This window comes from Hyperolius riggenbachi, chromosome 11 (genome assembly GCF_040937935.1).
Source record: "Hyperolius riggenbachi isolate aHypRig1 chromosome 11, aHypRig1.pri, whole genome shotgun sequence".
NCBI lineage: Eukaryota > Metazoa > Chordata > Amphibia > Anura > Hyperoliidae > Hyperolius > Hyperolius riggenbachi.
Window position 1 is genome coordinate 43,994,986 of NC_090656.1, and position 22,916 is coordinate 44,017,901.

Below are 22,916 nucleotides of genomic sequence, written 5' to 3' on the forward strand. Positions count from 1 at the left end.
TTTCTAAACATCAACATTCATGCAGTATCTTGTCAGCGATTTCACTTCTGCTGTAAACCCCAATGAACAGCAAGAGAGCAGGGGTTGTGCTTATAATCACCATATATGCATAATAAAGGAACCTAAAGCAAACGCATGCTTCAAGACTTTACTGCATACATGGTAACATACAGTGGGATGCAAAAGTTTGGGCAACCTTGTTAATCGTCATGATTTTCCTGTATAAATCGTTGGTTGTTACAACAAAAAATGTCCGTTAAATATATATCATATAGGAGACACGCACAGTGATATTTGAGTAGTGAAATGAAGTTTATTGGATTTACAGAAAGTGTGCTAAAATTGTTTAAATAAAATTAGGCAGGTGCATAAATTTGGGCACCGCAAAAAAGAAATTAAATCAATATTTAGTAGAGCCTCCTTTTAAAGAAATGACAGCCTCTAAATGCTTCTTGTAGGTTCCAATGAGAGTCTGGATTCTGGTTGAAGGTATTTTGGACAATTCCTCTTTACAAAACCTCTGTAGTTCATTCAGGTTTGATGGCTTCCGAGCATGGACAGCTCCCTTTAACTCACACCACAGATTTTCAATTATATTCAGGTCTGGGGACTGAGATGGCCATTCCAGAACGTTGTACTTGTTCTTCTGTTCATGCCTTAGTGGATTTTGAGCAGTGTTTAGGGTCGTTGTCTTTGTGAAAGATACAGCTCCAGCGCAGCTTCAGCTTTGTCACGGATTCCTGGACCATATGCGGTCTATCCATCTTAGCCTCTGTCGTCTTCTTTTGCCCTCAATTTTTCCAAGCATCAAGGATTTCTTCAAAGATTCCGGTCTTCTCATTATGTGACCAAAGTATGAGTTTTGATAGTAGTATCAGCCCTTCTAGTGAACACCGGCCTTATTTATGTATGGACTGGTTAGATCTTTCAGCAGTCCAGGAAAGTCTTAGTAGTTTTCTCCACACCCACAATTCTAAAGCATCAATTTTTCTACATATGATAAATAAGGAGACAATGGGCCATATTCTATTCAATGTGATAAGTAGCTTACAAATGCGAGCTACTCATCACCTTAATAATTACAGTAGTGGCAGTGGAGACGCTAAACGGCAGGACAGGCATCCCCAGATAGTAACTATAATAATACCAATAAACATATACTTGCACCATGGCACTGCTGCCTCGCTCCCCCTGCAATGCATGCGACTCGCCAAACATCAGCCACAGTCTTCTGCCACTGCATCTGGACCTCCAGAGCTCCCAGTCGGTCTGCCCACTGTCTGGACCAATAAAATTCCTCATTAGTTCAGACAGTAGACCAATGGGGGGCCCCAGCGGTAGCTTCAAAGATGCTTTGCCAGGGCTCAGAGATAACAGCAACAGGTGTATTCAGCAGTGTGAGTTGCTGAGCAGTGGGGGTGCACAGCTCAGCACGGACAGACCGACGGGGAGCTCTGAGGGTCCCCTTATTAAAGAAAACCCTCAGATGTAGCGGCAGAAGACGTGCGTTAGCGTGTTTAAACCTGTTTTTTGCAGGTCTAAGCTAGCGCTCATCATTTCCCGGCAGCATGAAAAGTTTAATAGGATAGGGTGTAAAGATCTCGCTGGCCAATAATATTGCCCAAGCAAGTTTTTTTAACACCCTGCCTAGGGCTTGAGTGCAAGTGGATCAGACGACGTTATTGTCGTCCAATTATTGGACTCATGCTGGCAAGTCTGACAATTGCATCAGGCCCAATATCTCTGTTCTCCACTCTGACAAACCCTCACGTACCTTTTTAGATTCACTTGTATGACCCTTGAAAAGTTTTTAACACCCCACCATCACCAAGAAAAATGGCCACCATTAACTTCAACTTGAGCTGTAACTCGCCATTTTATAAAGTGGCAATCTGTGACTGAAGTGCTGAACAGAATTAAACAAAAAACATTGTCAACTCTGCTGCAATGAAGTCAATATCACTTGCCAAAGCTGAGATCAGGCTGACCCTCACTTTGACAACATGGCAATCATCACTTACTGATATTTATTGGCACAAGTGGTTCCCAATAAAATGGTGAAAACTTCAGAAAGTAGCAAATGTTTGAACTGATCAGCACTTAAATAGCTTACTTATTAATTCAAACCCTTAAAGAGGATCTGTAATGTCAAAACGTCCCCTGGGGGTTACTCACCTCGGGTGGGGGAAGCCTCCGGATCCTAATGAGGCTTCCCACGTCGTCCTCTGTCCCACGGGGGTCTCGCTGCAGCCCTCCGTGAAAGATGACGTCAATATTTACCTTCCCGGCTCCTGCGCAGGCACTCTGACGGCTGTCGGCTCCGAAGTAGGCGGAAATACCCAATCGCCATCGGGTCTGCTCTACTGCGCAGGCGCAAGTTTCCGGCGCCTGCGCAGTAGAGCGGACCCGACTGTAGTTCGGAGCCGAAAGCAGCCATAGCGCCCCCGCTGGAGCCAGCAATGGTAAATATTAAATTTACAGTTGGTTCTGTCGCCGGCTGTTCGGAGGGCTGCAGCGAGACCCCCGTGGGAAGGAGGACGGCGTGGGAAGCCTCATTAGGATCCGGAGGCTTCCACTATCCGAGGTGAGTACCCCCCAGGGGATGTTTTTGAGGTTACAGAGTCTCTTTAATGACATGAACAGTAGTAGTTCATTTTAAAACAACAGAATAAAAAACAAACACCGAAAAAACAAAACAAAAAAAAAAAAAAAACCTTGAGCGTGGTGAATTGTTTCCAATCTTCAAGCAAAACCGAACATAAAAGGAATCTGAGCAAACACCTACAATTATTACATCAGGAATCTAATCCTGAATTAAAAATCAATAAAGCAAGCAGTCTAGCATTTAGCGGAGTTACACCGCTAACAATGTTTACAGTGTATGGAATGATAAAATTAACATTAAATCTCCCACTTTTCATCATTCAAGAAATGCAATTGTGATTTTCTGGCCATTTTAACCAGTTACAAAGCTTTTTTCTTTCTCTCGTGACAGTCTTACCACAAGAAAGCAGTGATACCAATGACTTGCAGGTGATTTCTCCTGCTATCGGTCTTAAAGGATACCAGATGCGAGGCAAAACGACCTCAGGTAAGAACAGAGGCAAGTACCTGCTGGATCCACATACCTCTGTGCATTGTCCAATTTTCAGACAGGCAGGATGTCTGTGATGTTCCCTCCTATCAATGGACAAGGCACAGAGGTATCTGGTTCTGAGATGATCATACCTTTTGTGCTTTCATTGGGTAGCTTTACCTCCGGTCAGGTGTGCCTTAAGATTTTTAATCAAATATTGGTGACCCTTATTCTCCTATTTCAAATTCTCCTGCGGCATTAATTACTTACACTACTGCAGATGAAAAAACAAAAACAAAAAAAAACAAAAAAAAAACAACTGTGTGCCAAACAGGTGATTAGGCAAGGAGGTCCCCAAGAACAGAGGTGGCGAGTGTGTATCCTTTTCCTGCTAACCTGTCCCAGCCCACGTGACTTTCTGCATTTGGGGTGCAGCCATTCCACAAAGTATTACCAGGACAAATCTTACCCCCAATACCAATTGAAAGCACCAGACACCCCCCCCCTCCCCCCCAAAAAAAAAAGAAAAGAAAAGAAACCTACCTAAGGCAGAAGCCTCTGGATCCTCCTGTGTAAAATAGCCAGACATTGCACTTCAAGACACCAGACTCTCCATATCAGGGATTGCTTGTATACATTAACCTTTGTAATCAGCACAGTAAAGGCACCAAGATTTAGGGCACAATTCTATAAGCTTCCTCAAGCTACGATATAGAATAGACTCCTGGGATTATGCAGAGCAGCAATGGGAAACAAAGAACTCACAAACGAGCCACATGAGAGTTAATGCACAGCTGATCACTCATTGGTGCTTATAACAGAGGTCATTGCCTACATACTAGCCTGTGTACGTGTACAATTCCCATACAAACACGTGTAAATCATTGGAATCTCATAGCCTGCTCAGTGTCAGGACTGGAGTTCCTGGTCAATCCACAACATCACTACAGTCTGTATCCAAGTCCCAGAGCCTGTCACTGGGAGGTATGATGGAGTTCCTGGTCAATCCACAACATCACTACAGTCTGTATCCAAGTCCCAGAGCCTGTCACTGGGAGGTATGATGGAGTTCCTGGTCAATCCACATCACTACAGTCTGTGTCCAAGTCCCAGAGCTCGTCGCTGGGAGGTATGATGAAGTTCCTGGTCAAGCCACAACATCACTACAGTCTGTATCCAAGTCCCAGAGCCCGTCACTGGGAGGTATGATGGAGTTCCTGGTCAATCCACAACATCACTACAGTCTGTATCTAAGTCCCAGAGCCCGTCACTGGGAGGTATGATGGAGTTCCTGGTCCACCCACATCACTACAGTCTGTGTCCAAGTCCCAGAGCTCGTCGCTGGGAGGTATGATGGAGTTCCTGGTCAATCCACAATATCACTACAGTCTGTATCCAAGTCCCAGAGCCCATCACTGGGAGGTATGATGGAGTTCCTGGTCAATCCACAACATCACTACAGTCTGTATCCAAGTCCCAGAGCCCGTCACTGGGAGGTATGATGGAGTTCCTGGTCCATCCACAACATGACTACAGTCTGTATCCAAGTCCCAGAGCCCGTCACTGGGAGGTATGATGGAGTTCCTGGTCCATCCACAACATGACTACAGTCTGTATCCAAGTCCCAGAGCCCGTCACTGGGAGGTATGATGAAGTTCCTGGTCCATCCACAATATCACTACAGTCTGTAACCAAGTCCCAGAGCCCATCACTGGGAGGTATGATTGGAGTACCTGGTCCATCCACATCACTACAGTCTGTGTCCAAGTCCCAGAGCCCGTCACTGGGAGGTATGATGGAGTTTCTGGTCCATCCACAATATCACTACAGTCTGTATCCAAGTCCCAGAGCCCATCACTGGGAGGTATGATGGAGTTCCTGGTCCATCTACAACATCACTACAGTCTGTATCCAAGTCACAGAGCCCGTCACTGGGAGGTATGAGGAGTTCCTGTTCCATCCACAACATGACTACAATCTGTGTCCAAGTCACAGAACCCGTCACTGGGAGGTATGAGGAGTTCCTGTTCCATCCACAATATCACTACAGTCTGTGTCCAAGTCCCAGAGCCCGTCACTGGGAGGTATGATGGAGTTCCTGGTCCATCCACAACATCACTACAGTCTGTATCCAAGTCACAGAGCATGTAACTGGGAGGGTATGATGGAGTTCCTGGTCCATCCACAACATGACTACAATCTGTGTCCAAATCCCACAGGCCGTCACTGGGAGGTATGATGAGCTCCTGGTCCATCCACATCACTACAGTCTCTATCCAAGTCACAGAGCCCATCACTGGGAGGTATGATGGAGTTCCTGTTCCATCCACAACACCACTACAGTCTGTATCCAAGTCACAGAGCCCGTCACTGGGGAGGTATGACGTGACCACGATGTTCTCTTGAGTGGCATTAAGCAGAGCCTTTACCATACCAGCGTGTTTAACTCCTGTCCTATAAGCTTTGTCAGCATAATATTGTAGTCATTCAACACTGGAATGCCTCATACTCAGGCATGATTCAGATCACCATTATTTACAATATTCAGAACTCTGTGCCTTTTTAAAGATAGTATTTGTATTTCAACACTGACTTTCCTTTATTCTAATTTACCTTATTTTTTTTAGCGCTGTCACAGTTACTGTATTTTATAAAATTGGGGGGAAAAAGTCACTGCGTCTTACAGTCCAAATGCAGGGAGATCCTGACTTGTGAACGCCTGCTAATATGAACCTCCAACCCAACACAACATCGTAGGACACAGGGGGACAAACAGAGGACACAACGGAGCACAGAGGACACAAGGGGGACAGAGGAGGACACAGTGAGACAAGAGGTACAAGGGGGCATGAGGTACAAAGGGGGCATAATCCACAAGATACCCCTTCACCATGGATGCACCAGGTTCAGTACATATTTTTTTCCCCTGGTTTTCGCCCTCTAAACCTAGGTGTGTCTTATGGTCAGGAGCGCCTTATAGTCCAAAAAATACGGTATTTTAGCCTGTATGAAAAAAAAGTGCAACTCATAGTTCCAACAACAATCAATTGAATTCAGGACATCATATTCTGCTGAGTGAATCTGGCCTGACTGCAGCTAGCTATATTGAACTAGCCTGCAAACCACCCTTAGCAGCAATAACTTAGTGTCATACTTGCGCAGTGTCCAGGCGGTGTCCTGCTCGTGCATGGATGACAGGCCGCTGCATTTTTTCATTGATCACGTGCAATGACCAAGTGCAGATTAAAACACCCTTCTATGTGACAGGATTGTTTGTTAGGGGCACAAATGTTCAAGTACAATGCATACGTGCCGCCTGCCCATTGTTCACACATTCATTTGCAAACAGTCACGCCCACACAAACAATGATCATGACAATATACTGGACAGAAGACCACATTGATGATCTGCGACTGCCTAATGCAGGATGGTGGCAGCAGAGTGGCTTCCTTGTTCCTCGATCACTCACCGGTGCATCATCTCGGGATGCGGGATTTGCAGGGAGCTCGTGGTCGCTCTAGCACCCGTAAATACACAGTGCGAGGATCCATGATCAGTCTGCCAGCTCGTGATTGTGGCTGGCAGGCTATTAGAAACAAAAATATCCCATTTACATTTGTAAAGACTAGTGCAGCGCTGTACTGGGACTGTTTCCTGAAGTGGCTCACAATTGGATCCCTCTCATAGGATGATGCCTATGAGAGTTGACCTTAGTGCTGGATCTCGGGGGGAGGGAGGGAAGAAATAAAAAAAAAAAAATAGCAATTTTTATTTAAAAATAATACTGTGGTCCTTAAGAGGTTACAATGGACCAAAACAAACATTATGCAGTTTTATCCAAGGCCCAGTTTCCATTATAGTCAATAAGTTTACTGTAAGCAGTCATTGTCCCGATGGTCACCTTTTATATTTTTCATTAACATTTGAGAAAATTGATTCTTCAGATACACAGAGAGGCAGAGACTGGGTGGGGCTTCCTGCACTCTCTGCCAATGGGGTTCATCCAACTGCCTTCTCTACTGGTACATCTAGTTGGCATTATCATGTGAGAGGTTTTAGATTTTTTTTTTTTAATCACAGAAAGTATGAAACATAACATAATAAATGCAGAAGTTTAGTCAACTCTACTGGTAAATTTTCAGTTTGTTATAAAATTGCTGTAAATGGAGATCCTTGCTCCACCGGTTTTTGTAACCTAATTTTGTTAAATGATATTTCTATTTTTATTTGCATCCAGTTAGGAACGTCCAAGAATAACAGTAAATATATCTTTGCAGCGCTGGAAATAAATGAATGGCGCACTGTTTAGCGTAGTTAGGCACGTTGTGTTGTGCATCCTTTCTTGATCCTCACTGGTCCTGTTCAGCCACTGTTGGCAATAGAAAAACAGCCCCTCCATTTTAATAATGGCTCTGACCCCGGTACAGCTACCAGGTAAGAGCTGCAATGAACTGAGCTCTGACACCCACGAGCATCTAGAAGCAGGTAATGGACGGCTAAGGGGTGGAGACTGGGTGGGTAGCGGGTAGAACAAGGAGGGACAGGTTGTGGAAAGAAAAGGACTGCCTCTTCCTCCTTGTCTATATTCAACAGGCGGCCCAGATGAATAATTAAACTGCCGTTTGCAGGGAGCTGATGGCGAGCAGGAGCTTTGTCACCGAACCAACAGCATGGCTCTGTCAATTATTTCATTTGATGGCACTTAGTTCAGGGGTACTTTAAGCATGATATATATATATGCTGTCGTTTATTCTGACGGAAGCCACCACGCCATATCATTGCAACACAGCTGCTTTGCATTGTGGGATAGCTAGATAGACACATATCACCAGTGGTAAAATTTATGTACTTAAGTTCCTCCGTCTGCATGGCTGCCTTAGCTGTTGCAATAAGATTCCTCTCGCTTTGTTGCATTTTAATTTATGTAAAATGAGATGTGGTAGGCAGGTGATCTGGAGCAAAGCCATAAACCAAAACTACACCCATAATTGGATCATCTGCTTGATATGGCCCTTTGGCTTAATTTCCAATTTCTTAAGAAAAAATGTATTTGACACAACAAAGCAGTGCATGCCATTTTATGATTTAATATCAAAATGTATTAGGTTAATTTGCTGTCACCCATAACATGTCTCAAATTGCCATAAAAACAGCAATTTCAACAACCATATGAAGACAGGAAAACTTTGTTATTCTCTTCAGAGTACCCAGTAAAACCAGTTTTCTTGCATTAGTAATTATCCGCACAAAGCAGGACACATTGCAACTTTTCTTTCAAAGGTGAAGTAAATCATGTGACGTGTATTCTGCGTTTTATACTAGGCAGGAAGGTTAAAATAATGTTTACCAAAATACTTGTCAAAAACAGAAATGAACCTAGTTGCTTTGCTTTATATCAACCAAAGTGTAACTTGACAGACATTTGTTACGTCAGCAAATGATATGGCTGGGTTCACAAATAAATCTGTACAGTTCTGTTCTAGTCCTGTCCTGTCAGTTTTCATCAGTCTTGTATCCATTTTAAACTGACAGGAAAGGAACTTATAGAAAACTGTCACAAAACTAATACAAACTGATGAATTGACAGGACTAGAACAGAAATATGCAGATTTCTGTGTGAACCCAGCCTTTCTTCTACCCAACCTGCCAACTCATAATTGACAATCACCATATCCTTACAAATAATGTTTAGGTTCCTTTATTCAATACTAGTAGCAGTAGAGAGTATTGTACCATGTCAGCCATCAGTAAAAGCCAATAAATGGTATCACCCGGATTCACAAACTCTGCGTAAACATGAACGGACCCAGGTACACCATTAACAATTCCTACTACGATCTTCCAGTCCCTACACACTTCCATTCCCTTCCATCCCCACAGCTTAGGCCTCTTTTCTACAGACAGTTGATAAGCAGTGAAATGCCTCTCAAACTCTCACAACTGCCTGCTGCTGCCTGGTAACTGCTCGCTGAACACAAAGTTCAGCAGTCCGTGGAAAAGAGGCCTTAAAGGGGAACTGTAAAGTTATTTTAGACACATAGTATCACTTACCTGGGGCTTCCCTAAGCCCCCAGCAGCCGCCCTGTCCCGCGCCGGTCCTGCCCGAGCCGCCGTTCTCCCGCCGCCAGCTCCGTTCTGTGCCGTAGACTTCTAAGTCGACGCCAGCGCAGCCCTGCCACACGTATCCTTTCTTCGCGCCCCCGCTATTGCAGAGGGGAACGCGATGAAAAGATACGCGTGACAAGGCTGCGCTGGCGTTGACTTAGAAGTCTACGGCACAGAACGGCGGCTCGGGTAGGACCGGCGCAGGACAGGGCGGCTGCTGGGGGCTTAGGGAAGCCCCATGTAAGTGATACTATGTGTCTAAAATAACTTTACAGTTCCCCTTTAAAGTGATCTTTGGGTTACTGCCCTGAAGGGTGGCTTTTCAGGGACTAATAGAGACAAAAATGTATACATTGTTCAAATCTGTAGATAAAATATTGAACAAGGATACCAATTCCTTACTTAGTGGTTGATGATATTAAATGTCATAATTCTTTTTCAGCCTTGACAAACTGCATCCATTCTGCTTGTAGCTAATGCTGGGAATACACTATGAGATTTTTTGGCAGATAGATGTTCGATGCATGATTTCCGACAGGTCTGATCTTATTTTCGATCGTTTTTCTGATCGATTTCTCATAGAAGTGAATGAATATGATAAGAAAAAATATCGATTGGATAGTAAATCTACTGAAAAAAACTCATTGTGTATTCCCAGCACAACTCGGAATTTACGATGCCTCTGTGCGTAAACAAAGAGTCTTGTCTATTTGACAAAAATCAGCTAACATCCTCTCAAAACCCCATTAGGATGTTTTGTTTCAATTAAGGCATCATAATGGCATGTATATATGTTTCCCCCAAAAATCTTCGTATCCCCTTTTGATGTTGCATGTACAGTGACTTGCAAAAGTATTCGGCCCCCTTGAAGTTTTCCATATTTTGTCACATTACTGCCACAAACATGAATCAATTTGATTGGAAATCCACATGAAAGACCAATACAAAGTGGTGTACACATGAGAAGTGGAACGAAAATTATACAGGATTCCAAACATTTTTTTGCAAATAAATAACTGCAAAATGGGGTGTGCGTAATTATTCAGCCCCCTTTCGTCTGAGTGCAGTCAGTTGCCTATAGACATTGCCTGATGACTGCTAATGACTAAATAGAGTGCACCTGTGTGTAATCTAATGTCAGTATAAATACAGCTGCTCTGTGACGGCCTCAGAGGTTGTTTAAGAGAATATTGGGAGCAACGACACCATGAAGTCCAAAGAACACACAAGACAGGTCAGGGATAAAGTTATTGAGAAATTTAAAGCAGGCTTAGGCTACAAAAAGATTTCCAAAGCCTTGAACATCCCACGGAGCACTGTTCAAGCAATCATTCAGAAATGGAAGGAGTATGGCACAACTGTAAACCTACCAAGACAAGGCCATCAACCTAAACTCACAGGCCGAACAAGGAAAGCGATGATCAGAAATGCAGTTAAGAGGCCCATGGTGACTCAGGACGAACTGCAGAAGTCTACAGCTCAGGTGGGGGAATCTGTCCATAGGACAACTATTAGTCATGCACTGTACAAAGTTGGCCTTTATGGAAGAGTGGCAAGAAGAAAGCCATTGTTAACAGAAAAACATAAGAAGTCCCATTTGCAGTTTGCCACAAGACATGTGGGGGACACAGCAACCATGTGGAAGAAGGTGCTCTGGTCAGATGAGACCAAAATTGAACTTTTTGGCCAAAATGCAAAACGCTATGTGTGGTGGAAAATTAACACCACACATCACTCTGAACACACCATTCCCACTGTCAAATATGGTGGTGGCAGCATCATGCTCGGGGGTGCATCTCTTCAGAAGGGACAGGGAAGCTGGCCAGAATTGATGGGAAGATGGATGGAGCCAAATACAGGGCAATCTTGGAAGAAAACCTCTTGGAGACTGCAAAAGACTTGAGACTGGGGCGGAGGTTCACCTTTCAGCAGGACAATGACCCTAAACATTTAGCATGGGCAACAATGGAATGGTTTAAAACCAAACCTATCTATGTGTTAGAATGGCCCAGTCAAAGTCCAGATCTAAATTCAATCGAGAATCTGTGGCAAGATCTGAAAACTGCTGTTCACAAACGCTGTCCATCTAATCTGACTGAGCTGGAGCTGTTTTGCAAAGAAGAATGGGGAAGGATTTCAGTCTCTAGATGTGCAAAGTTGGTAGAGACATGCCCTAAAAGACTGGCAGCTGTAATTGCAGCAAAAGGTGGTTCTACAACGTATTGACTCAGGGGGCCGAATAATTACGCACACCCCACTTTGCAGGTATTTATTTGTAAAAAATGTTTGGAATCATGTATGATTTTCGATCCACTTCTCACATGTACACCACTTTGTATTGGTCTTCCACGTGGAATTCCAATAGAATTGATTCATGTTTGTGGCAGTAATGTGACAAAATATGAAAAAATACAAGGGGGCCGAATACTTTTGCAAGCCACTGTATATAGCTGGATTAGAAGACAACAGAGGAGCTGGAGGAAGCCCTAGGTAAGTATAAATATACCCTTCAATTTCTTCTTAGGTACACTTTAAAATGAAAATAAAATAAAATAGTTGAGAGATATTTCCCACAAATACATAAAAAATTAGATAGATGCTAGGCCAGTTATTTCAGAAAAAGGAGCTAATTTTAACCAGAAATGGAAGAGGTCAGACCACCCTCCGCAGAACGCAATGCAGAAAAGAACTGAAACGAAAATAACCACCTTCAAGTCAATTAAGAAATCATTATCAAAATGGGAAGGAATCCAAACGCGATACAAAAATTAATTTGTATCAATAGCTGAAACAAGTAAATGTACAATAACACTATGTACTTAAACGCCATATGAAAAATTCAGCCGAACGATCGTAGGCTGCTGGTCCATGAATAGCTTTCTGGGGGGGGCCCTTCAACAGAGGAGAGTTATTCAGTACACTGAATTGTATTGATCTTATACGTGGCTTTTACACATGGTTTTGAGACGAACAAGTACTTTTTTTATGCATACATGCTTTCAAATATCCGACTTCATCAATGTAAAGCTATGGCCCCTCCTAAAAAGTGTTCGCTAATTTGGATGCTGGAGTTTTAATCGGACACAGGGTACTTAAACCAGTGCTAATCTAGTTTAGGGGACCCAGCAGGAAGCCTCATAGGGACCAGTTCTCCAATAACAGCACCCTCTACAGCAGGGGTCTCAAACTCGCGGCCCTCGATACAATATTTTGTGGCCCTCGCCTGCAAAAGCTTACTTATAGTTCACTTCAGTGCTCCCAAGTAATCCGCCGCATCCCCGCCGCTAAACGAGGGCTGCAGAGCCCCCAAATCGCCCGGGGGGCAATCCGCCGGCATTTCCTGGAAGGGGCAGAGCTTTCAGCTTCAGCTCTGCCCCTCCTGACGTCAATCGCCGCCTCTCCCTGCCCCTCCATGTGAAGGAAGAGTGAGAGGGGCGGGCAGAGGCGGCGATGCGCCGCGATTGACGTCAGGAGGGGCAGAGCTGAAGCTGAAAGCTCTGCCCCTTCCAGGAAATGCCGGCGGATTGCCCCTTGGGCGATTTGGGGCTCTGCAGCCCTTGTTTTGCGGCGGGGACGCGGCGGATTACTTGTAATGGGAGCACTGAAGCGAACTATAAGGTAAAATAGGCAAAATAGTTTGCTTCTCCATTTGATTTTGAAATAAAAATCAATGCCAGAAACCGGGGGTGGGGGAGGGGTGCTGCTGATTGCGAAATCCCTTATGCGGCCCAGCCTCATCCTGACTTTGCCTCCTGCAGCCCCCAGGTAAATTGAGTTTGAGACCCTGCTCTACAGCAAGAAGCACATTTTGATCGGCCCGAAAAGTATAGGCATAGTTTACTACAACTCTCTGAAACCTAGCAGTTCCAGAGGGTGCGGTCTACCCCAATCACGTTAGCAGAATTTCCTTGAGGTTTCCTGCTGGATCCCTAAACCAGGGCTTTCAAACCCTGTCCTCAAGTACCACCATCAGTACATGTTTTGCAGAACACTACAAACATTCACAGGTGAGATAATTAGTGTCCCAGCAGAGCTGATTAACCGCCCCTGTGTATTTCCACCAAATATGCACTGTTGGTGGTACTTGAAAACAGGGTTGGGAAGCCCTGGTTTAGGGAATTCAGCAGGAAACCTCAGGGAAATTCTGCTAACGTGTATAACCACTCGAAACTGTTATACTAGCTTCCTCTATCCCCTGTACAGCACGACTCAGACTATGAGAGGGAGAGCCAGCACAGTCAGTTAAACGAGCTCTACTAAGTTACCCATGCTTATCCTGTAAAATGGATTATAAGATAAGAAATCCTACTGATAAATTAATTAATGTGTTGCCAACTTTTAAACCTCATCTACACGCGTAGATGAGGCTCCGATGTTCTGTATCAATCGAGCCGCTGATGCGGCTCGATTGATAAGATCCGACAGGACGGATCTCCCCACCGCCGATTCAATGCTCGTTCCCCGCGAGGGGACAATGGCAGGGAATCGAGCGGAAGATAAGCGGCGCGGGCGGGAACGAGCAGGGAATCGTATCCGACGCACGCGCGGGTGAGCGGGGATGCGGCTGGTGCGTGCGGGGATGCGGAAGAGGCGATCCGGCGGCTAATCGAGCCGCCGGATCGGAGCCTCATCTACGAGTGTAGATGAGGCTTTACTGTCCAAGTTAGATACCTATGGAGAGGGAAGGCTCTGGGTGCTATAGAGCCTTCCCTGTCCTCTCTTGTACCCCCTGCTCCAGCGCTGTCACCCGTTTAATTTACCACCTCGGGCGGCTTCGGAAGCACTCGCCAAACCAGAGTGCTTCCAAAGATGGGCGGCTCCGTACTGCGCAAATACGAGGAGCACGTGTAAGCGTGCTCACGCATGCACATTGCAGAGCCACCCGTCTTCTGAACCACTCAGGTACACGAGTGCTACCGAAGCCTCCCAAGGGCTCATGGAAGTGTATTCAACTAATTGATCGAGTACAAACAATGAGTGTGACACCGCTGGGATGAGGAGAGCAAGAGAGGACAGGGAAGGCTCTATAGGATCCAGACCTTTCCCTGTCCATAGGTAAGCATCTGACTTTTTGTTTTCCTTTTTTTTTTGCAGCTTTACACTAACTGTATGTGGAACTGGCTTATCTTTAGTAGCTTGGACTGAAAATGAGAAAAACAAGCTTAGGTAGCTGGCTGTGCTGTATACCTGGAATGTCTGAACACTAGATTTAAAGCACACCTGAACTAAGAGGAATAAGGAGGCTGACATATGTATTTTTTTTCAAACAATGAAGATTGCCTGGCTGTCCTGCTGAGCCTCTGTCTCTAATACGCAAGCATATGATGGCGAATTCACCGGCGGGCACCTGCTATCACTCAGCACAGGCTCCCGTACCCCCATGCACACACACACAGCTGCATCTGAGCATGGAGATTGCCGTGCTCAGACGGGACATAAAACTGTTTTATGCTGCATGGTAACGCAGTGTCAGGACTGGTGCACACCAAGAGCAGTTCTGAGCGTTTTTTAAAACGCTTGCGGGGGGAAACCGCTTGGCTAATGTTTTGCAATGGGATGGTGCACAACAGAGCGGTTCGTTTTTTTCCCCAAACGCAAACTCGGGTCCTGCAGCATTTTTGCTGATTTCTGAGGCGACTCTGCCTCAGTGTTAAGTATAGAAAAGCGGGAAACCGCTCAGAAAAACGCTAGATCAGAGCGTTTTTTTTGTTACAGTAGCTGTTCAGGACACAGCTGTACTGTAACAAAACGAAAAAAAAATTAAACACAAAAACGCACCAAAAAAATGCTAGGCATTGTTTAGAAAATCGCTACAAACATGCCTAGAATCCATCTGAAAAACCGCTTCAAAAACTGCTAGCGTTTGCGGATCCGCTAGCGTTTTTTTGGTGTTCACTGGCCCTCAGCGCTTGACTTGTGTGGTGTTACATCCACTGCCATTCAGCTGCATTTATATTGCTATCAAATGGCAATCGTAGGCAGCAGATAGGACGTTGAATTGCTCAACAAATGAGCAGTACAGATGTCCGTGGAAAAGAGGCCTTAGGCTTTTTGCACACTATGGCCCACATGCAATGAACTCTTTCTCCCAGAAGATAATTTTTCAACCTCTTTAAAATAACCTTTCAGCACTTTGCAATTAAAAAAGTACCAAAAGTAGATGGAAAGGTACTGTCAAAATTTGGCGTATTTTCTCTCTTGCTGGAGTTTTAAAAGCATTTATTTGAAAAGAAAATTTCACTCAGGAGAAAACTCTGGAGAAAAAGTTAATTGCATATGGGCCCGTGTGCGTTGAGCTCTTTTGCAATGCAAAATATCATCGCATCCCAAAGCCATGTAATGATAGTCCTTTAGGGTTATAACACAGGTTGCGTTGGGTTCCGTCAGGATAACGCATTTGCAAGGTAACAGGCACGAAAATGGCCATCACCCCATAACAGCTTCCTGGTCAATACACTGTTAAACTGTTATATCGCCCACATTTTCCTCCACATTCAGTTGGAACTGACAGCGGCAGATATATAACTGACAGCAACTGGTATATTTCAGTTCTGACAAAATATTGTCAGAACTGGATGGGATCACTGTAAGAAGAAAATGGTGAGCTTCTGAGAGGAACTGACGGTGAGGTAAGCATGTAATATTCATTTACAGCTACATCCTGTGTTTATTTTAAAATAATTTTACTCAGTTCAGGTTCCCTTTAAGTCCAACTGGATTAGCTCCATGTTTGTTTCAGGTATGTGATATAGACACTGCTGCAGCCAAAGAGATCAACAGCAGTGATGGGCTGATGAGTAGTCACGAGTCCCTAAAGACTCAAATTCGTGATTTAAATGAGGCTTAATTGCCTCAGCTGTGCAGCTGGGTGACATGGGTTAATTACCCATAAGTCCGTCATCCTCCCTGCGCTCCAAACAGCTTGCGCGCTTCCCATTGGACGCATTGCAAGACTCACTACGAGCACTTCTTCCTTCAAGCCTGGAAGGAGAAAGTGTGCGGGGGTGAGGCTTGCGACGCGTGCAATAGGACGCGTGCAAGCTGTTTGGAGCGCAGGGAGGATGACGGACTTATGGGTAATTAACCCCTTGTCACCCAGCCGCACAGCTGAGGCAATTAAGCCTCATTTAAAATCATGAATTCGAGTCTTTAGGGACTTGTGGCTACTCGTGAGCCCATGCCTGATCAACAGGACTGCCAGGCAACAGGTATTGCCTGAAAGGAAACAAATATGGCAGCCTCCATATTTCTCTCAGTTCAGGTGTATTTTAAAGAGAACCCGAGGTGTGCTTAAAGAATGTTATCTGCATACAGAGGCTGGATCTGCCTATACAGCCCAGCTTCTGTTGCGATCCCAAACCCCACTAAGGTCCCCCTGCACTCTGCAATCCCTCATAAATCACAGCCATGCTGTGAGGCTGTGTTTACATCTCTAGTGTCAGTCTCAGCTGCTCCCCCGCCTCCTGCATAGCTCCGGTCCCTGCCCCCGTCCCTTCCCTCCAATCAGCAGGGAGGGAAGGGATGCAGGCGGGGACTGGAGTTCTGCAGGAGGCGGGGAGAGCAGCAGACTGACACTATAGAGATAAACACAGCCAGCTCTGACAAGCTGTTTGTCAGCAGCGTGGTCGTGATTTATGAGGGATTGCAGAGTGCAGGGGGACCTTAGAGGGGTTTGGGATAGCAACAGAGGCTGGGCTGTACAGGCAGATCCAGCCTCTGTATGCAGATAATATTCTTCAAACCCACCTCGGGTTCTCTTTAAAGAACTGGCATTGCACAATTACAAATCTTTGGCTACACAAAACCGAAATAGCAGGGGCTGAAACATTACTTTACACAGGGCTAATTTGATTCAAAGAGCTAACAATTACTGTATTTTTTGCACATAAGATTCACTTTTTCTCCCCCAAATGTGGGGAGAAAAGTCACTGCATCTTATAGTCCAAATGCAGGGAGTTCCTGACTTGTAAACGCCGGCCACTACGAACCTCCAACCTGCCGCAATGTCAGGGATTCCCTGTACTGTGCCCATGCAGAGGAGGACACAGGGTAGACACAAAGGGGCATAGATGAGGACACAAGGGAGAAACAAAGGGGCATAGAGGAGGACACCAGAGAGACAGAGGAAAGGGAGACACAAGAGGTAAAAGGGGGCATGAAGTACAAAGATGCCGCTTCACCATGGATACGCCAGGATTAGTATATATATTTCAGGGCTATGGAGTCGGTACAAAAATCCAGCGCTCCGACTCCTCAGTTTAGGATTCCACCGACTCCTCTAATTTGCATATTACAATCTTGTTGATTGAAAGTATGTAACATGAAATTCATCTCTTAACTGCCAACGCTTAGGAATTTTAAAAGAAAACTAAAGTGAGAAGGATATGTAGACTGCCATATTTATTCTCTTTAGACTAAAACTAGTCCTTGGTAAGAGTACTTGTAAAAGGTACATACCGGAACAAAGAACATCTATCAGGCCCTAGGCAATGTAACTGTGGGTACATGTAAGAGTGATGTGCAGGTACTCTGCAGGAGAATGAGGGGATTCTTCCCCTATTACACATTCTTCATGCATAATCTGAACATGGATTAGGCCCTAGGCAATGTAACTCTGGGTACATGTAAGAGTGATGTGCAGGTACTCTGTGCAGGTACTCTGCAGGAGAATGAGGGGATTCTTCCTCTATTACATTCTTCATGTACAATCTGAACCAATCTGAACCAGGTTTATGGGTGACAGACAACACCTCTGTGTTCAATGTGCACAACATTCTCAGTGGATCCCATACAGCTCTGTGGGGAGTGCAGATGTATAGTACTACTGTGTAACAAAGTTGACAGATGTAGACAGATGAAATTAAAGTTGTATACATACCTGGGGCTTCCTCTAGCCCCCTTCAGGCTAATCAGACCCTCGCTGTCCTCCTCCGCCACCTGGATTCTTCTGCTATGAGTCCAGGTACTTGAGCCAGTCGGGCATAGTGCGCATGCACACACTCCGCCGCCGGGAACGTACTACACCTGTGCAGCATTATTGCGCAGGTGCAGAATGCTCCTGGCTGTGGAATTCATAGTCACCAAACCAAATTTTAACAACATATCAAATTATTTGATTCAATGAGCAAAGATAAGGCATACATTTGCATAAATCAGCATCAACACAGAATTCCCATCTCATTGGCCATCTCTATTAATGACACGGCTACACATCAGGCTTTATTCTTACAGCATAGACGTTATTTAGTATATATAAGAGGTTCCTGTGTACACATCATATATACTGTACAGTCACAATCAGACATGTAGATTTGTCTTTAAAAATACGGGGACTACTTTATTGAAGCAGCACACGTAACTAATTTTGATTGGTTTATTTCATTTTTGTGGACTAAGCACAGCTATACTGCATGTATACATTGTTTATGATGACTATTATCTGAGAAATAAAACATTTTATCATATTTTCTATTTTAATTACAGTTTAAATTCATTAGGAGTCGGTGCATTTTTTCCCGATTCCGACTCCAGGCACCCAAAATTGCTCCGACTCCACAGCCCTGATATATTTTTCCACTGGTTTTGTCCTCTAAACTGAGGTGCGTCTTATGGTCAGGCGTGTCTTATAGTCCGAAAAATACGGTAATTACCTAACATATTGATAAATGAATTAAGCTTCAAGGTAATTAATCCTTAGTTTTCCAAATCTGATTAACCCTGTACAACATGCCAGTTCAGCCCACATGAATTCTGGTCCCTGTGAACCAAAAAATTCATGCACAATATAATTTCAAGCTCACCTCTATTGGTGGGTGGCAGCTAATGAAGAAGTACAGTATTACCTCATTATTGTAAACTCTGATATAGTTAAACTTCAGTTAAAGTAACCTAAACGTCCCGGCCAAGCACCATTAGAAGTACTGCATGGTATAGGAAATCTTGATATCCTAGAACTTCTGTTGTAACACATATTTTTGGGGGGCACCTGCAGTATTCTATATTCAGCTGTAGTGGAAAGTGGCCAGGCGCACGTGCCATACGTCAGTTGGAGACCCACAAGCCGTGGCCGCTTGGCGGGCTGGCAGCCACCTGCACACTACTCTGGGCCTGCGAGGATTACCTCAAAAGCACCCGCTGGTAAGATCTATGTTTCCTGTGTAAGCTCCTCCCTGATTACAGAGGGAATTGCTTGACATCTCTGACTTGCTTGTGCATGACTGCAATGCTACAGTATCATCCAGGCTGCACAGAAATGTGGACAGAGGACCACACTATCAGTACTTTATCTGCATTAACTGGTGCGATTTATGCTTCCTGTGTACACTGCTGCCTGATTACTGAGGGAACTGCCTGTCATCTCTGACTTGCTTGTGCATGACTGCAATACTACAGTATCATCCAAGCTGCACAGAAATGTACCTGCATCAACTTGTGAAAACTATGCTTCCTGTACAAGCTATTGCATGGTTATTGCATGCAAATCCCTGCATATTAAGCACTGTGCATTTGATCTAGCTTAGATGCTGTCTGTACTTGCTTGTTGAATCATTGAAAAAAGAAAAATAACTCCCAATTATTGACTAAATTAAAATACAGTACTATAGTACACTTTATGTGCTAGAGTATGACAATTTCTGATATAGTAAACTTTTTTTATATACAGTAGTAATCTACACTTCCTGGTCCCCTGGAGTTTACTATAAAGGGATTCTACTGTATACAAAACTGAGTTTATCTCTACTTATGCATTTACAATTTTTCCAGCATAAGAAATCATAACAGCACTTAGAAATCATGATCACTTTACACCTGTAGATTCAAAGCAGGTTGATAAGATCTACACTGAACAATCAGAGACAAAAATGAAATGATGCCCAACCTGTTAAGGTGTGTACACACCCCATACCGCCGCCAACGACGGGTCCGCCAGACCCTCTCTCTGGGTGGACATTCAGCCGACAGTAGCGCGTGTGTACGAGCTGTCGGCAGACTGATAAGGCTATTTCTGAACAATTCGCTCAGCGCATCGTTCAGAAACAGCCTTATCAGTCTGCCGACAGCGCATACACACACTATTGTAGGCTGAACATCCGCCCAGCGGGAGGGTCTGGCGGACCCGTTGTTGGCGGCGGTATGGCGTGTGTACATGCCTTTAAGTGGACTGGTCACACGTCATTAAATTCTAGTATCAGCTGGATCATTGATTTAGATCATCCTGTGTGATCAGTCTCCAAAACACAAATATGATGAGTCCACACCTGCTGAAAACCTTCATTACAGCCGCCAATCAACATTACAACCAGAAGCTAGCCAATAAGGTGTACAGCTGCTGCGGCGACTCTTGGTCATCTTAAAACCTTACTCATTCAATGTTTATTATTGGAAACCAACCTGTTATAATGACACTAGCAACAACACATCATGAATAAGCACCAGGTACATGAATAACAAATATTGCAATACAGTATATCAAACACCAAAAGAACTAAACGTTCCTTTATACAAATGACAGACCTGATAGATTTTATACACAAACAGAATTTTGATTGAAAAGATGAGAAATGACGGTGACCTAAAAGTGGTTCCGCCGCAGTCACCTGCGCAGAAACGCACACACTGCAAGCAAATTACAGACTGAACAGCATTTGTAGGATGAAAATCCTGACTACATAAAGCGAAGATGACTGATGGCGGACATCTGCAAGAGGTTCTGCAGCAGTCACAATACACTTGTCAACTTTGTTAAATTATGATAATCCATAGAAGCTGGAGGGTCAGCCACCTATGGGTCGCGCAGGCGGAGCAGGTCATTAGGGCACACGCTCACTGCTGCATAGCGCCTGATCTGGGCGCCGTCATAGACGCAATATTGTCACGTCTATAGTGGCGCAGTGGAATTTTAAATGTAATTCAGGTGACCCCAAATCAAACCTCCTTCCGAGCTGCTGCGACTTGGAGAGGGGGGGGGGAATAGTAATTAATGCCACCAGGAATTTCAGCGGCAGCAGGGTGAGCCCCTCATTCGTCTCACCCTGCGCCCAAATGACCAGGCGGCAGGACAGTACACACTCCCTGCAGGTGTCACCTGTAGCAGAGAAGCACCTGTCACACCATAGACTGTAAGCTCCTGTGCTCAGGCTGCTGACCTGCTGGGTGACAATCAGCAGAAAGTGACTTGGTAAAGTTGGAAGATGAGTGACAGCAGTCAGCTAGAGAGAGGCTGTGCATCCTTCAGCCCCCCCAGCCTTGCCCAGCACACATGTCTCTTCCCAGCCGCATGCCACACACACCTCCCGACTGCCAGCGCCGACCAACCCCCCGCCCCCCCACTGCAACAACCTTCAGCTCGTCCTGAGCAACCCCCCCAAACCAGCATTAGGGCAATAGGTGTCGTCCCCTCCCGAGGCCTGCGCGTGTCACATGCGCCCCCCCAGCCCGTGCAGGAGCATCGCGTACCTCGTACAGGTCCCCAGAAGCCATGCCGGGAGCCGTGCAGGGCTGGCTGTGTGCAGAGTGCCAGGCTCCGGGGCTCGGTGTGCGCACAATCACACGGCGGCGGCTCAGCTCCTGCCCTCCTTCACTGGACGGGGACAGCCGCCAGAGGGCGCCGTGCGAGCGGGGCGGGAGGATCCGTGACATGACAGCGAGGGGCCGGCTGACAGCAGCATCCTGATAGGGGGGCGGGGAGGGGGTGGCAGCCTATGGGCCATATGATAAGGAGCCTCGGAGTCACCGGGACGGGTGACACACGGCGCTGTCCCGTCCCCGGGGTGACATCCGCGGATCTCCGCGCCGCTCCTGCAGCTGATGAGACCGGCTGTGGCTAGGGCACGCCTGGCACTTTCCAGGGACACTTCCTAGAAGTTCCTGTCCCTAGAAATGCTCCTGGCTTCACTACTGACCATTAAAGGTGCTCTTTAGCAATTGTTGGATTAACAGACTGCATGATGGTGCCCACAGACGGTTTGATTTTCAGCGAAGAATCGCCCGACAGCGATCAGAAAAAAAGCGATTGGATTGCCAGAGGATAAACTTTTTAATGTTGCAAATCAACAGTAAACGACTCTTAAAAGGTGCTTATTAACGTTAAGATAGCTCGATAGATAATTTCCAACATGTTCGATCTCCTGCCCGATCGTTTCGCCACTCGATTCCGGATTGAAGTGAATGGAAAAATATAAGAAAAACAAGTGGAAGATAAGAGAATTGACTGCGGAATTAAGTGGCCAAACAATTGAGCAGCAAAATCGAGCCATGTATACCCAGCATATGATCGGTCGGATCTGCTACCATTAATAGTGATGATCGATGACAAACAAACGCTGCATCAATCCTGAATTATGGTTCTATTTTTTTTTTATTGGAATGCTTATCATTTTCCCCTTTGTTCGTGAGTCTGAAAGATTTTTCCGATCGATCGCAACAATCAGATCGGACGGTTAATTATTTGGGAAATTGAATAATTTATGGACACCTTTAAAATGTACCTGAGATGGGGCATCTTTAAAAATGAATACATACCTGGGGCTTCCTCCAACCTCTGGCCTGATCGCTCCCTTGTCGTCCTCAGTCGCCTTCACCATCCACAACTGGCCCCGGGAAAATCCTCCAGTCTGCGCAGCCCGGCCAGGGCTGAAAGAGGAATAGCACGTCTCGCTCCAGGCGATATGGATGCGGCGGGAGCATGTGTTCGGCTGCACCGCGCATGCGCAGTTGGACCCGAGCCAGAGGACT

General features: G+C 45.3%; 1 protein-coding gene across 2 annotated transcripts in view; it reads right to left on the reverse strand.

Moving 5' to 3' along the window:
* The window catches only part of CDYL2 (chromodomain Y like 2), a 159,680-nt gene extending 137,917 nt beyond the window's left edge, over positions 1-21,763 (reverse strand). For both annotated transcript variants that reach the window (XM_068259972.1, XM_068259971.1), the window contains exon 1: positions 21,639-21,763. In XM_068259972.1, the coding sequence (XP_068116073.1) occupies positions 21,639-21,662 (24 nt within the window). In that variant the 5' untranslated portion in view covers positions 21,663-21,763. The remainder of the gene's footprint in view (positions 1-21,638) is intronic.
* Positions 21,764-22,916: the final 1,153 nt, after the last annotated feature.